General features: G+C 43.0%; 1 protein-coding gene across 1 annotated transcript in view; it reads left to right on the top strand.

The window, feature by feature from the left end:
- The window catches only part of CCNK (cyclin K), a 44,963-nt gene that overhangs the window by 15,345 nt on the left and 13,884 nt on the right, over positions 1 to 15,734 (top strand). Inside the window, exons 3-11 of the mRNA XM_077463764.1 lie at positions 647 to 728; positions 860 to 991; positions 2,636 to 2,741; positions 2,823 to 2,880; positions 3,010 to 3,179; positions 6,672 to 6,916; positions 10,319 to 10,352; positions 12,456 to 12,527; positions 13,915 to 13,974. Of these exons, the coding sequence (XP_077319890.1) occupies positions 647 to 728; positions 860 to 991; positions 2,636 to 2,741; positions 2,823 to 2,880; positions 3,010 to 3,179; positions 6,672 to 6,916; positions 10,319 to 10,352; positions 12,456 to 12,527; positions 13,915 to 13,974 (959 nt within the window). The remainder of the gene's footprint in view (positions 1 to 646; positions 729 to 859; positions 992 to 2,635; positions 2,742 to 2,822; positions 2,881 to 3,009; positions 3,180 to 6,671; positions 6,917 to 10,318; positions 10,353 to 12,455; positions 12,528 to 13,914; positions 13,975 to 15,734) is intronic.

The raw sequence follows: 15,734 nt of genomic DNA, 5'->3' as shown, positions 1-15,734 counted from the left end.
GAGAGAGCTCTTTGCTTTTACCCATCATGAGATGATTTTTGTGTGACACCTTGAGACTCCTTTTTATAGACCATCAGTTGAGACTGAACCAACTGATAATTTGCACTGACAAGGGGGCAGGAGTGCATTCAAATTACTGATAGATTTCAGCTGGTGTCTTTGCTTTGGAGGCTGCGTCTTGAAGCTGTCATTGCCAAATTTCATGTCAATCGCTCCTTTAGAAATATATTTGCCCAAAAAAAAAAAAATGGTGACGTGTTCAATATTTATTTTACCCACTGTGCTGTGTGTGTAAATATATATATATATATATATATATATATATATATATTATGTGTGTGTGTGTATGTATGTGTGTATATATATATATATATATGTGTAAGCTACCTCAGTTTGATCACTTGGCACATTCACTTTTTGTATACATGTTATTAAAAAGTAGTGATTTGTTTGCACCCTGTATTACCAACACTTAATGTGTACAGTGTTAATGAAGACTCTATATATACCTATGTGTGTGTGTGTATATATATATATATATATATATATATATATATATATATATATATATATTGTGTGTAAACTACCGTACCGTAAAGTACACAATAACAATTTAAAGCCTTAATTTCCTTAATGTGACCTTCAGACATTATGACACTCTAGCTACTGGAATTATATATTTTCATAGATTCTATATGTTTCACTCCTTCAAGCAATTTGCAAGATATGTAAGTTTGTCAGAAGTATTTGTGTGCCATAGCATTTTTTTTTTTTTTTATATGTTTTATTATTGTAGACTAGTTTTTTTTATATTTTTCTAGATTGTCCTCATTTTCCTTTTTTTTTTTTTGTCCTCTAGGTAACCGGTGCCTGCTGTCTGTTCCTGGCAGGTAAAGTGGAAGAAACGCCCAAGAAATGTAAAGATATAATAAAGACAGCTCGAAGCTTGTTAAATGATGTGCAGTTTGGACAGTTTGGGGATGATCCAAAGGTAAGGCTTTCTTGAATGTAGTATTATCTGGCAAGCATGGCCTTTCTGAATCAGTAAGAGTTTGAAAGACACAGTTTACCCTTACAAAAAAAAATATTTAAAAAGCATATGTGGATAAGGGGCCCCTGTAGATGAAAACGAACTAGTCAAAGCTGCAAAGTGTCATAAAGTATAGACCATTTACATACCTCCTGAAGGAAGCCTGAGTGAAATTTCCCAGTGTTTGCATCACCCTGTCCTGCCTTGTTGCTAGGATGTTGCTAAGAGCCTCCTAGCTCTTAATGTTCACCTCCACCATCACCACGGGGAACTCTCTCTGATTCAAACCCCCCTTACATGCACTTTCTCTCCCCTGACACAGTAGTTCTGAGCTCAGCATTTGAGAGCTTGCTCCTGTGATGTTGGATTAGTAAGAGCTGTTTTTTCTCTGGGAGTTTTTCAGCCAGGCTTCATGGGGGTAAGTAAAATGGCCTTACAGCTACAGCAAGAGCATTATTCAACTTTGGTCAAAGTTGCAGAGTTTATTTTTATCTACAGGTGCATAGGCAGTTTTTTGGTAGAGGTGAATGATGCCTTTAAAGCCCAGGCACCATCCTTTTCATTGGTTTGCCGTCCCTAGTAAACCTTTGCATGGAATGTGCCTTTATTTGTTGTCACTGCGGGAAACGTATGAAACTAGCTGGTCTTAGCCCTTGTACACACGGTCGGAGATTCCGACAACCAAATCCGTCGGAGTAATTCCGACGGATTAATTCAGGAAGAGGTCCGGAAGTGATGTTGCATACACACGGTCGGACTAAGTTGTTGGAAAATCCGATTGTACATAACGTGATGACGTTATTTCGTTACGATGGGACTACGTTCAGGCTAGTAGGCAATAGCTTTGGTCTAGGAATTTGATCTGAGCATGCGTGGCACTTTGTCCATCGGAGTAGGCTACACATGATCGGAGTATGTCCGATCGGAGCATTTTGTCGGAAAATATTTCCGGCAAATTGGAAAAGTTGGTCCGACGGATATTCCGGCGGAAACAGTCCGATGGAGACCACACACAGTCGGAATATCCAACAAAGCGGTCCGATAGGACACATTCCGACGGAATCTCCGACGGTGTGTACAAGGGCTTACTCTTGCCACATTGTGCTATAACAGGCTGTTCTTTGTGAATGGCAAAGCAGAGACAGTGGAAAGGGATACCACACGTGAACAGTTATCTGTAACACCAAGAAGTGGACATGATCAGTTTTGCTGCCACTGATGTGTAAGGCTCATGTTGGCAGAAGCATGGACTTTTAAACACTCTCCTGGCATTGGGGCTCGAATAGACTTCTGATGCCTACTTAACGCGGAGCTCCACCCAAAAGGGGAAGTGCCACTTGTTTGCCTCCTCCTGCCACTCCGCTGTCACATATGGCACTTTTCTGGGTTTTGTTTGTAGAATTTTGAGGAAAATAATGAATTGAGTCCATTTTGGAATAAGGCTGTAATTTAACAAAATCTGGAAAAAGTGAAGCAATGTGAATACTTTCCAGATGCACTGTATATGCCCAAATTTGTATTATGTTCAGCCACTTTCAGTGTCTTACTTGTGATGGTGTTTTTCTGTTTATATACAGTGATATATATTTTTTTTTATGTCTTTAGGAAGAAGTGATGGTTCTAGAAAGGATTCTTCTACAGACCATCAAGTTTGACTTACAAGTAGAACATCCCTATCAGTTTCTCCTAAAGTATGCTAAACAGCTGAAAGGTAATATTACCTGTATTGTAGCTCCCACATTCTGTCTTAATATGTAATACAAGGTGTAGCTGACTTATTGTTTTCATTTAGGAGACAAGAACAAAATCCAGAAGTTGGTGCAGATGGCATGGACTTTTGTTAATGACAGGTAGCTATGATTTTAGGGTTTTCAAGATTCTCGTCTCCCCCCCACCCCCATACCGCTGTGACCTTAGTCATTTTTTACATTTATTATGTCCCCCTCCTTCCCCCCCCTTTTTTTTTTTTTCTATTTTAGTTTGTGCACTACGCTGTCCTTGCAGTGGGAGCCTGAGATCATTGCAGTAGCAGTCATGTATCTTGCTGGACGACTGTGTAAATTTGAGATACAGGAGTGGACGTTAAAGCCGATGCATAGGAGGTGGTGGGAGCAGTTTGTTCAAGATGTGCCAGTCGATGTTCTTGAAGGTATTTTGTAAACTTGGTGGCCGAGGGCTATGCATCTCCAAAATAATGCATTCATGTTATCCTTACTTAAAGTGACCCTTTTGTCATTGAATAGGTTAAAGTATATGTGAGCCCTTACCTGTTAAAAACATCCCATTCAGTTAAAAGTTGAAATGCAAGGCAACACAGATGTGTGTATATATGTGTGTGTATGTAAAATATATATTATATATCTAGATATAGATAGAGATAGCTATATATATATATATATATATATATATATATACACACTGTGCCTTGCGAAAGTATTCGGCCCCCTTGAACTTTTCAACCTTTTGCCACATTTCAGGCTTCAAACATAAAGATATAAAAGAAATTATTTTTTTGTGAAGAATCACCAACAAGTGGGACACAATTGTGAAGTGGAACGAAATCTATTGGATATTTGAAACTTTTTTAACTAATAAAAAAATGAAAAGTGGGACGTGCAAAATTATTCGGCCCCCTTGTGTTAATACTTTGTAGAGCCACCTTTTGCTGCGATTACAGCTGCAAGTCACTTGGGGTATGTCTCTATCAGTTTTGCACATCGAGAGATGGAAATTCTTGCCCATTCTTCCTTAAAAAACAGCTCGAGCTCAGTGAGGTTGGATGGAGAGCGTTTGTGAACAGCAGTTTTCAGCTCTTTCCACAGATTCTCGATTGGATTCAGGTCTGGACTTTGACTTGGCCATTCTAACACCTGGATACGTTTATTTGTGAACCATTCCTTTGTAGATTTTGCTGTATGTTTGGGATCATTGTCTTGTTGGAAGATAAATCTCCGTCCCAGTTTCAGGTCTTTTGCAGACTCCAACAGGTTTTCATCCAGAATGGTCCTGTATTTGGCTGCATCCATCTTCCCCCTCAATTTTAACCATCTTCCCTGTCCCTGCTGAAGAAAAGCAGGCCCAAACCATGATGCTGCCACCACCATGTTTGACAGTGGGGATGGTGTGTTGAGGGTGATGAGCTCTGTTGCTTTTACGCCAAACATATCGTTTTGCATTGTGGGCAAAAAGTTGGATTTTGGTTTCATCTGACGAGAGCACCTTCTTCCACATGTTTGGTGTGTCTCCCAGGTGGCTTGTGGCAAACTTTAGACAAGACTTTTTATGGATATCTTTGAGAAATGGCTTTCTTCTTGCCACTCTTCCATAAAGGCCAGATTTATGCAGTGTACGACTGATTGTTGTCCTATGGACAGACTCTCCCACCTCAGCTGTAGTTCTCTGCAATTCATCCAGAGTGATCATGGGCCTCTTGGCTGCATCTCTGATCAGTGTTCTCCTTGTCTGAGCTGAAAGTTTAGAGGGACGGTCAGGTCTTGGTAGATTTGCAGTGGTCTGATACTCCTTCCATTTCAAAACGATCGCTTGCACAGTGCTCCTTGGGATGCTTAAAGCTTGGGAAATCTTTTTGTATCCAAATCCGGCTTTAAACTTCTCCACAACAGTATTACGGGCCTGCCTGGTGTGTTCCTTGGTCTTCATGATGCTCTCTGCGCTTTCAACAGAACCCTGAGACTATCACAGAGCAGGTGCATTTATACAGAGACTTGATTACACACAGGTGGATTCTATTTATCACCATCAGTCATTTAGGACAAAATTGGATCATTCAGAGATCCTCGCTGAACTTCTGGAGTGAGTTTGCTGCACTGAAAGTAAAAGGGGCCGAATAATTTTGCGCGTACCACTTTTCAGTTTTTTATTTGCTAAAAAAGTTTAAATTATCCATTAGATTTCGTTCCACTTCACAATTGTGTCGCACTTGTTGGTGATTCTTCAAAAAAATTTAAATTTTATATTTTTGTTTGAAGCCTGAAATGTGGCAAAAGGTTGAAAAGTTCAAGGGGGCTGAATACTTTCGCAAAGGCTATATATAAAAAATATTTTTGGTGGAAAATAATTTGATCCCCAGCATTTGTAAGTTTGCCCACTTAAAAAGAAATTAATATAATTTATATCGTAGGTGTATTTGAAATGATAGAGACAGAATATCAACCAAAATTCCAGAAAAAACACACAATACAAATGTTAGAAATTGAGTTCAGTGAGTAAAATAAGTATTTGATCCCCAAGCAAAACATGACTTCGTAGTTGGTGGAGAAACCCTTGTTGGCAAGCACAGAGGTAAGACGTTATAGTTGGTGACCAGGTTTGCACACCATTCAGGAGGGATTTTGGTCCACTCTTTTTTTTTTTTTTTTTTTTTTTTTACAGATCTTCTCTAAATCCTTAAGGTTTTTTAGCTGTCGCTTGGCAACTTAGTTTTAGCTCCCTCCATAAATTTTCTATAGGATTAAGGTCTGGAGACTGGCTAGGCCACTCCATGACCTTAATGTGCTTCTTGAGCCACTCCTTTGTTGCCTTGACCCCCTTGGCATGCTGGAAGACCCATCAACGACCCATCTTCAGTGTTCTGGCGGAGGGAAGAAGGTTCTCATCCAAGATTTTACAATACATGGCCCCCTCCATTGGCTCTCTCAATGCGGCAAAAGTCGGCCTGTACCTTTAGCAGAGAAATGGCCTCAAAGTATTGTTTCCACCTCCACGCTGGACTGTACTGATGGTGTTCTTAGGGTCATAGTCAGCATTTTTCTTCCTAACTATGGGTAAACAAACACTTTAAGGCCTTTTTATTTTGCAGGATGGCATGGCATATAAAGTTAATTTTTTCATGAAAGGTCCACACCAGGGGTGACGAGGACACACTATAGGTAAACCTGTCACCAACCCGGCGCAGTTCAGTCAGACATTTGGATCATCTGAACCCCATGCTGCCTTCCTCTCCATTATTTAATGTCATTAAATGCAAACGAAAGGACAAGTAGCTGTTGCATTTAAAACTGTCACATAGTTTCCATTCACTTCCTTCTGATTGCTGAGTGGGTAGGGTCTGGCTGCTAAAATCACATGATCTAATTGCTGGACACCAACCAATCAGAAGAACAGGATTGACAAGCTTAGTGATGTGTACTCTATGCTGTACGGAAAACGTTCCATTGCTTTCAGAGTTTCCAAGGTTAAAGTATACCCCCCCCCCCCCCGGCATTTTTTCTCTTACTTACATTGGTCTAGCTTGACTTGATATAAGTATCCATCCATATCTGGAGGGTTCCCTAGCAATGCTGAAAATCACTGTAGTGGTCTGCGCTACATACAGTGATGGCCTTGATCTTCCCAGGAGCTGTTCCAGTTACTTCTCCTCTGCACACTTGAACACAAGGGAGCACATGCGCAGCACCACCACCAATCAGAGAATGCCTTGCATTTCTTTTTTCTTTTTTCTGTAAATACAAAGCATTCTCTGATTGGATTAGGTGAAGATTGTGACATCACTAAAGCTCCCCACCCCTACCCCCTCCCGTTAGGAGAATGACCCCAATTGTTAATGGATAGATACAAAATGGCTTGTGTAACAGTTGAATATGTGTGTTTGTCTTTTTGTTAAAATTTCCTCTATTTGCAGACATCTGTCACCAGATTCTGGATTTATACTCTCAAGGAAAACAGCAGATGCCGCACCATGGCTCCCAGCAGCCTTCACCCCAGGTACAGGCACAGATTGCTGCTGTACAGGCTCAGCAGGCGTTGCTGATCTCGGAGTCCCAAGCACCTCAGACGAAGGACCCGCAGCAGCAGCAGCAAACGGCACAGCAATCTAAGAAACCCTCTCCACAGTCCAGCCCGCCAAAACAAACCAAAAGGCCTCTGGTATGTCATTTGTAGAGCATGGGCCTCTTGTGCAGAGACCTAATTGTGAAACTGATATACTAGTTGTGTTTAGAGTATATTGAACTGCCAACATCCAAATTTTAAACATATATGCAAATGCACAAAGTGCAATATAGAGCAACCCCCTGTGGACTTTAAAGGCAAAAAATTGTTTTTTCTTTTTTTTTTTTTTTTTTATACAAATATAATAAAGGGGCACAAAAGCCCTAGTATTGGATGAGACACATATAACAAATGTACAAATAATAGCATATGCACACTGTTCAAAAAGATTCATGTGACCAATACCAAAATCATTACAAATACACCCCAGTTACCGCCAGAGATATACTGTGGTCAGTCCACATGAGATTCTTTGATGCATCCCAACATGTTTTGGAATTATATTCCACCTTCAGGGAAGACACTGGGTAATTTTTCCTTCTGGAATACAAATATAAATGGTTAACAATTATTATAATATATCTGAACAAATTAAAGGGGTTGTAAAGTTTATTATTATTTTTTTATATTTTTTAAGCAAACTTATTGTTTGTGCAGCTCGTTTTGCACAGAGTGGCCCCAAACCTCCTCTTCTGGAGTCCCTCGGTGGCTGTCTCGGCTTCCTCCCGTAAGTACTTCTCACGATCATGCGAGCTCTCTCGCATGGTGAAAAGCACTTGTGGGCACGCTCTTGTGATACCAGCCGCTCGCTGTGTCACTCGGCCCCGGCGTGCCGTGTCATTGGATGTGATTGGCTCGCGCTGCTTTCAATCCATCCACTCCAGCCAATCAGCGGGCAGGCTGAGCGGTGAAGAGGACGTCGCGGGCGAGCGCGGAACTTTTGAGGGGTCAGGTAAGTAAAACGGGGGGGGGGCTGGGGGTGCTGGCACTGAGATGTTTTTTCACCTTAATGCATAGAATGCATTAAGGTGAAAAAATATTTACCTTTACAACCCCTTTAAGACAGTTTACATTATTATAGTATATATCAAAGGTCAATATAGGCTGTTTTTAATACTTACTATAATCGATACGTGAACAAACAAGTATATCGATCAAAAGATCCCCAGTGGATGGGACTGTAGTATAAATTCTTCACTGGGCAAGTAAATGGGCACCCAAGGTGAACCACCATGTAACCACAAAGATCACCCACAGAGAGCAAACAGCACCAGCAATAGAGCTGGTAATATCTAAAATTGAATATAGTTATAATTACTCAACTGTAATGTATAGTTCAAAAGTATGGGGGTTTTTTATGCGTTGTGGCGAAAACCATATTGGTTCAATAAAGGTTTTTTTTTGTTTTTTAAATCATAAAAAAAATGTACAAAGAGACGTTTAAAGCTGTGAGTTACTACAAATTTGCCATGCATAACAAAACTATCCGTTGTAGCCCAAAACTCCCCTAAAGTAGATTTACCATCAAAAATCAATCAATAAGTTCTATTGACGGGTACATCCAGCTGTCTGAGGTGCTCCTGCCAAGATCGGCTGATGTCTTTAATTTCAGATATTACCATCTCTGGTGCTGTTTGCACTCTGTGGGTGGTCCTTGTGGTTACATCAGGGCTCGACAAAACCCGGGCGCCAGGTCGCATTTGCAACTAGAATTAGCGACCTGGGGCAGCACAGCTGGGGGTATCCTGTCTCCGTGGACCCCCCCCCCCCCCCCCCTGGCGTGATCGCATCGTGCCGCGCCGCCGGCGGCCGGTAATTGTGCCCCCGGCTTTGAGGCCTTATGGAGATATGAACAACCGAGCCGGGGATGACGTTGCTGTTTGCGGCACATATCTGAAGGAACAGTACGGGGATGACCTTCCTTCAGAGTGCATGCACAACTGACGTCACCTGCTGCATCTAAAGTAAATATCTCCTAAACGGTGCGCGCTTATGAGATATTTACTCTACCTATTGATTAGCCTTATTATAGCCTTACCTATAGGTAAAAATCATACAGGGGAGCTTATTCACATTTAAAGATGGAGAATCATGCATCATAAACAGAACAGCAGATGTAAATACAGGCATATCCCGCTTTAAATACACTCACTTTACATACACTCTCGAGTAAGGACTTACCCGTGGGTGTATAAAGTGGCTCTCAAGCTAAAAGCTGCAGCTGAGTAATCCATGCATGGATAGTTCATATTCCCTGGTACTTGGAAACACAGTCCCTGACCCCCCCCCCCCCACTACAGTCCCTGACCCCCCCTCTCCCTCTACAGCCCCTGACCCCCCCTCTCCCTCTACAGCCCCTGACCCCCCCTCTCCCTCTACAGCCCCTGACCCCCCCCCCCTCCCTCTACAGCCCCTGACCCCCCCCCCTCCCTCTACAGCCCTGACCCCCCCTCTCCCTCTACAGCCCCTGACCCCCCCCCCCTCCCTCTACAGCCCCTGACCCCCCCCCCCCCCCCCTCCCTCTACAGCCCCTGACACACGCCCTCCCTCTACAGCCCTGACACACGCCCTCCCTCTACAGCCCCTGACACACGCCCTCTCCCTCTACAGCCCCTGACACACGCCCTCTCCCTCTACAGCCCCTGACACACGCCCTCTCCCTCTACAGCCCCTGACACACGCCCTCTCCCTCTACAGCCCCTGACACACGCCCTCTCCCTCTACAGCCCCTGACACACGCCCTCTCCCTCTACAGCCCCTGACACACGCCCTCTCCCTCTACAGCCCCTGACACACGCCCTCTCCCTCTACAGCCCCTGACACACCCCTCTCCCCTCACAGCCCCCTGACACACGCCCTCTCCCTCTACAGCCCCTGACCCCCCCCCCCCCTCTCCCTCTACAGCCCCTGACCCCCCCCTCTCCCTCTACAGCCCCCTGACACCCCAGAAGTTAAAAAGGGTATTGCTTCACTTTAAGTAAATTTTCGTTTATGTACATACTCTGGTCCCATTGTGTACTTAAAAGTGGGGTATGCCTGTAAATGGTACTTTGACAGATCTGTCAGCAACTAGTTGCAGCAGTTACAAGGGTCCTTCTCTACAGCATGCTGGCAAGTTACAGCCCTTTCTAGTCAAGCTGTGTTGCATACCTTTTTTTTTTTTTTTACTTTGATGCACCTGGAATGTATCCGATTAACTCTTTTACAGCTGCCAAACACATTTGTGTGGCGGCAGATTAACACCCAATGCCCTATATATATATATATATAATATATGTATATATGTTGCTGGGCGGCCGAAGTTTGTGCTGAGAGCATGCTCCCAACACAGAACAGCTCTTGTTCTGGCAGGACTAGTCATGTGACCATTGATCCTTCCAGTCCCTGGGGCATTCATAACAGTTTTAAAGAATGGCGGGAAGAGGTTATACTAAAAGTTTGGGCTTTAAAGCACTTGAAAGCATTTATATTTGTTAATTTGTTTTGTTGCTCTTTCAGCCCTTATCACCCAAAGAAGAGGGAAAAACACAAGGTATGTATCTATTGTGTAGTCAATACTTCCTCTAATGTCAACCACATAATTAACCACTTGCTGACCTCCGTATAACAGTTTTTGGGCACTGGATCGTCGGGCAGAGACTCAGAACGGAGCTCCATTTTGACATGGGGAAGGGGTGGATTCTGTGTTCCTGCAAAGCAGGGATTCAAATCCATCTCTTCCCCAAGTAAAAAGAGACACATCATAAACACAAACACTGGCTAGGCACACAGTTATCCCTTTAATTGCCCTAGATGTTGAACCCCTTCCCAGCCAGTGTGATTAGTAACAGTGACCGCGCATATTTTTAGCACCATCACTGTATTAATGTTGCTGGTCCGGTGGACAGAAAAGTGTCAGTATCTGTTTTGTCTGATATAACGCAGTCCCAGTATAAGTCACCGATTGCTGCCATAAATAATAATAAAAAATTTAAAAAAAATTCCAGTATCCCATAGTTTGTAGATGCTATAACATTTGCTTAAACCAATCAATAGACGCTTATTGAGATTATTATTTTTTTTTAACAATAATATGCAGCAAAATACATATTGGCCTAAATTTATGAAGACATTTTATTTTTTCATTTTTATTGGGTGTGTTTTATAGCAGAAAGTAAAAAAAATTATATTTTTTTCAAAATTGTCTGTGTTTTTGTGTATGGTGGAAGAAATAAAAAGCGCAGAGGTGATCAAATGCCACCAAAAGAAAGCTCTATTTGTGGGGGAAAAAAAACTTGTATGCACATTTTATTTAGTTAGTGTTGTATGACCGTGCAATTGTCAGTTAAAATGACGCAAAAAAAATGGCCTGGTCAGAGGGGGTAAATCTTCTGGGGGTCAAGTGGTTAAGGTAATTATGCCAATGGAACGCATATTTGCGTTAATTGCTCCCATCGCACCTGTGCTGAGAGCGCGTGCTCCCATTACAGTTAGCGTCACTTTATCGAAAGCTCCTGATCATTCCTTGCGATTGGGAGTTTTCACGCCGCCGTGAAAGCCAATCACGACGGTCATCTGATCTTCAGCTGCGCCCTACTTCCCACCGTCATAAACCTCTTAAAGGGCCAGGAGGTGCCAAGAGGTAAGAGGAAGTAAAGGCAGTTGGAAAAAAAGCAACCTGCAAGGCAAAGGCATAATGAGCTAGTATGCATAGCATACTAGCTCATTATGAATAACTTACCTGAGAACGAAGCCCCCGAAGCGGTCCTCCGTCTTCATTTTCGCCGCTGCCATGGATCCCGGAGTGACTTCCGGGCCTCGTTGATTGGCCGGAGCCGCGATGACGTCACTCCCGCGCATGCGCACGGGAGCCGACACTAGCGGCATATCGCCGCGATCTGCGGCCTGCCCAGTGCGTCTGCGCGCCGCTGTCTTTTTGTAAATATCTCCTAAACATATACGGTATTTCTTGGACCTACAGGTAGGCCTTAATCTAGGCTTACCTGTAGGTCAAAGTGGTTTGTAAGGGTTTACAACCACTTTAAGGTAGGGCTCCAGTCGACACTTTATTTACATTTTTTTGGGTTATTGCTACCTTGGAAATATTTCCCCTCTTGTGCCCCCAGCACAGGAAGTGGAGAGGCTCTTTCCAACAAGGTTACAGATGGCAATAAAAGCATGTGTTTAACGAAGTGCAAAAGGGGCAAGAACCTCTGTCAAGTTTTTAATGCTATCTGTGTCCTCATATTTTGCCATCACTTTCTGATGGGGGGGTGGGGAGGGGGTGATGTCGGCGTGAAAATTCTCCCCAGTGGCTCAAGAAAACAGATAAAGGTCCTAGTTATTTCTCTATCCTGTGTGAGAGTGAATGAGAAGCTATAATAATAATTTGGCTGACATTCTGCTTTTACAAACCATCCACACAAATGCATCATACAGACAAAATCAAATATGTGAGCCGGACCTTCTTGTCCAGCTAACAAACCTTACTGATGCTTTCTTTGGCATAGTGGGGAAAAAAGTAAAATGTTACGTTGATACATTATCAATACAAGTTCAAATTTTGTATTCTTGTCTTAGTATTTAGTTGTGTTCACTATTATAACAATGATCTTTTCCTAGGAGAGTTCACTCCATGCCTTTTTTGTCTTTGCAGAGCAACCATTAAGTAAAATGACTAAAATTGACACTTCTCTCCCACTGTTGCCACCTGTCCTCACAGCATCAGGTGAGTCTCTGTTTTTACAGTACATTTGTGGGACTCGTCCCTTTTTTGTGGAAAATGACTTCAAAGTAGCAGCCAATAGCTAAGCAGAAACTACAGGGAAACATTGCAGAGTAAGACCCCTTTCACACCAGGGCGTTTTGTAGGCGCTATAGCGTTAGAAATAGCGCCTGCAATCCGCCCTAAAAAAGCTGCACCATTATCTGTAGTGTGAAAGCTCGAGGCGGTGCACTGGCAGGACGTCAGGGAAAAGTCCTGCCAGCAGCTTCTTTGGAGTGGTGAAGGAGTGGTGTGTTTACCGCTCCTCCACCGCTGCTCCCCATTGAAATCAATGGGGTAGCGCTGTAATACCGCCGGCAAAACGCCGATATTGCGGTGTATTGCCGGCGGTTTTAACCCTTTCTCGGCCGCTAGCGGGGGTAAAAGCGCCCAGCTAGCGGGCGAAATGCGCCGCAAATTCGGCGGTAAAACGCCCGCTATGGGGCGGTGTGGTGTGAAAGGGGTCTTAGCGTTTCTCTATCCAAAACTATTTTTAGTTTTGGATAGGGTGTGGAAGGGTTGGAATAGCTGGTAGGTTTTTAATACTGTATTTACACCCGCTGAAGAGTTAAATATTGTTTTGTCCTGGTGACCATTGTCAATGGGACTGGGGTGATTGAAAATGCAACGTTTTTACTGTTACCACAGCAGCAGGAGGTAATTGGGGGGGGGGGGGGGGAATCCTAAAATGCATGTCTAGCAATAGAGTAAGCACATCAAAAGAAACCCCAATACGTATACTGATTGTAAATGATCACCTTGTAAAACAACCCATTCAGTTAATAATGTAAATTAAATGCAAAACATTTTTATATAGATATATAAAAAAAAAAATTATAAATACCTTTTATTTATTTTTTCCCCCGATTTTTAGAAGTGATCACATTCCCTCTGTTCTCCCTGCATGCATGCTGAAGGGAGAAGAAGCAGCAACACATTGAACTGGCTGGGGTGGGAGGTGTCAGGACAAGTCTGATCATTGGAGGAGAGCATACTGAGTTCCCGGCATGGAACTGACCATGATGTGCTCTCCTGCTTAGTGAGTTCAGTTTTTAATAGAAAAACAGGGAGTTCCAGGAACACCAGGGATTTCACACAAAGGAAGCAATACAAAAAGAACAGGATAGTTTCTTATACAAGTATGCGGTACAGCAGCCACATATCAGGCATATGAAGTGTTGGGGGTAACAAATGCTTTAAAGTGTTACTGAACCCACATCAGTAAAATCAGTCTGAATAGGCAGTAAAGCATGCTTGTTGTTCTCACTGTGGAACCTAAGGGGTTAATGCTCTAAATTATGTAACACAACTGTTTTGATCCTGTCTTTTCTGATCCTCCCTTCTTCCACAGTCCCCAATCCATCTCCTGATATTACAGAGCCTTGGGGACACTCTGCACATGCACAGTTTGGTGAGTATTGCTAGAGAGTTGTTTGTTTTATTTTTTTGGGTAGAGTGCATGTGATCAATAGTGTCAGGGGTCATGCGGCCTCAAAGGACAGTCAGAGGAGAATGACAACTCCTCCTACAAGCTTCAACCATACACTGATAAGAGTCACAAGACTGCTATATACTGCTGATGAGAAAAGGTATTTAGCAGTTTATATTTACTAAATAATTCCATGTTCTGTGTACTGTGGGAGACCAGATGTAGTGACTGCAGGATTCTGGATTTAGTAAACACTTTAAGCAAAAAGGTGAGAACTTAGTAAAAAGGGGTCTCCCAACCGCCAAGGAAATGTTGCCATCTTTTTTTTTTCTCCCCCTCTTGGTGTTAGTAATTCATCCTATTTGTTTGTCCACATACACAGTGATTTATGATTAGACTTTGGATCCAATTCATATGCTGATATTATATAATTATAAAATTTATTTACATGTGTTTAAAATGCTGCTGGTTCCTAATGTTTGCAAAGGATATTTGGTAACTCCTATTTGCTATATTGCTATTTATCCATATCTATGTTTTCTAAAGAATTTTTGCTGCCTTATCGTGACCTATTTGGTGTACTTACGCTATTGCTACGTATAGGGGTTGATTTCCTAAAACTGGAGACCACAAAATCTGTAGGGAGGGAGCTTGCATGAACGTGAGCAGTACTTGCGGGGGAGACCGAGACAGCCGCCGAGGGACCCCAGAAGAGCAGGTTCGGGGCCACTCTGTGCAAAACGAGCTGCACAGTGGAGGTAAGGATATGTTTGTTATTTAAAAAAATAAATTCCTTTTACAATCCCTTTAAGGACTTCAATAACTGTTCAAGTGTCAGAACCTTAATATGACACTAAACGATGCATACTGCACATCACATGATGCAACTTGGCAGCAAGCAAGAACAGGTGATTAAATTTCGACATACAGTGGGTCCATAGGGAACGTAGCCACCCTCTAACAGGAAGTCAAATCACAGCAGCAAAAAAAGGGTAATTTGGAGTTGATAACAATAGAAGAGACATTACCCACTTGCTTACTGGGCACTTAACCCCCCCCCCCCCCCCCCCTCCTGTCCAGACCCATTTTCAGTTTTCAGCGTTGTTGCACTTTGACAATTGCGCGGTCATACAACACTGTACCCAAATAAAATTTTTAAAGTTTCTTCCCCACAAATAGAGCTTTCTTTTGGTGGTATTTGATCACCTCTGCGGTTTTTATTTTTTGTTTAAAAAATTATATATTTTTATATTTTGTTATAAAATTTTGCAAACAGGTAATTCTTCTCCATTTATGTACGCTGATGAGGCTGCCCTGATAAGCACCGATGGGCAGCACTGCTAGGTGGCACTGATTGGCACCACAGATGGGCATCGATAGGTGGCACTGTGGGCACTGGCAGGTGGCACTGTCAGGGGGGGGTCCTGATTGTCACAGATTAGCCAGATGTGCGTCCTTCAGCGTGAGGAGGGGAGAAAAATTATTACTGAGCTTTTGTTTACACATGTCCTCAGCTGTCATTGGCTGACAGCTGATCACGTGGTAAGGGGCCGGGACCGGCCCCTTACTCGGATCTGTGATCACCTGAGACTCGGTGATCACAGCACGCACCTCGCACGCCCTGCAGGGGGCACGCGGGTAGCGTGCAAAGGGGAGGCCGTCATATGATGGCCTCCCAGAAATTCAGGTCCACGCTGTCGCCGTCATTCAGCTATAGCGTGGACGCCAAGTGGTTAAAGCAC

Source organism: Lithobates pipiens, unplaced genomic scaffold (assembly GCF_037356315.1).
Source record: "Lithobates pipiens isolate NorthernLeopardFrog02 unplaced genomic scaffold, aLitPip1_a1.2 Scaffold_30, whole genome shotgun sequence".
NCBI lineage: Eukaryota > Metazoa > Chordata > Amphibia > Anura > Ranidae > Lithobates > Lithobates pipiens.
This window is presented reverse-complemented; position numbering and strand designations above follow the sequence as displayed.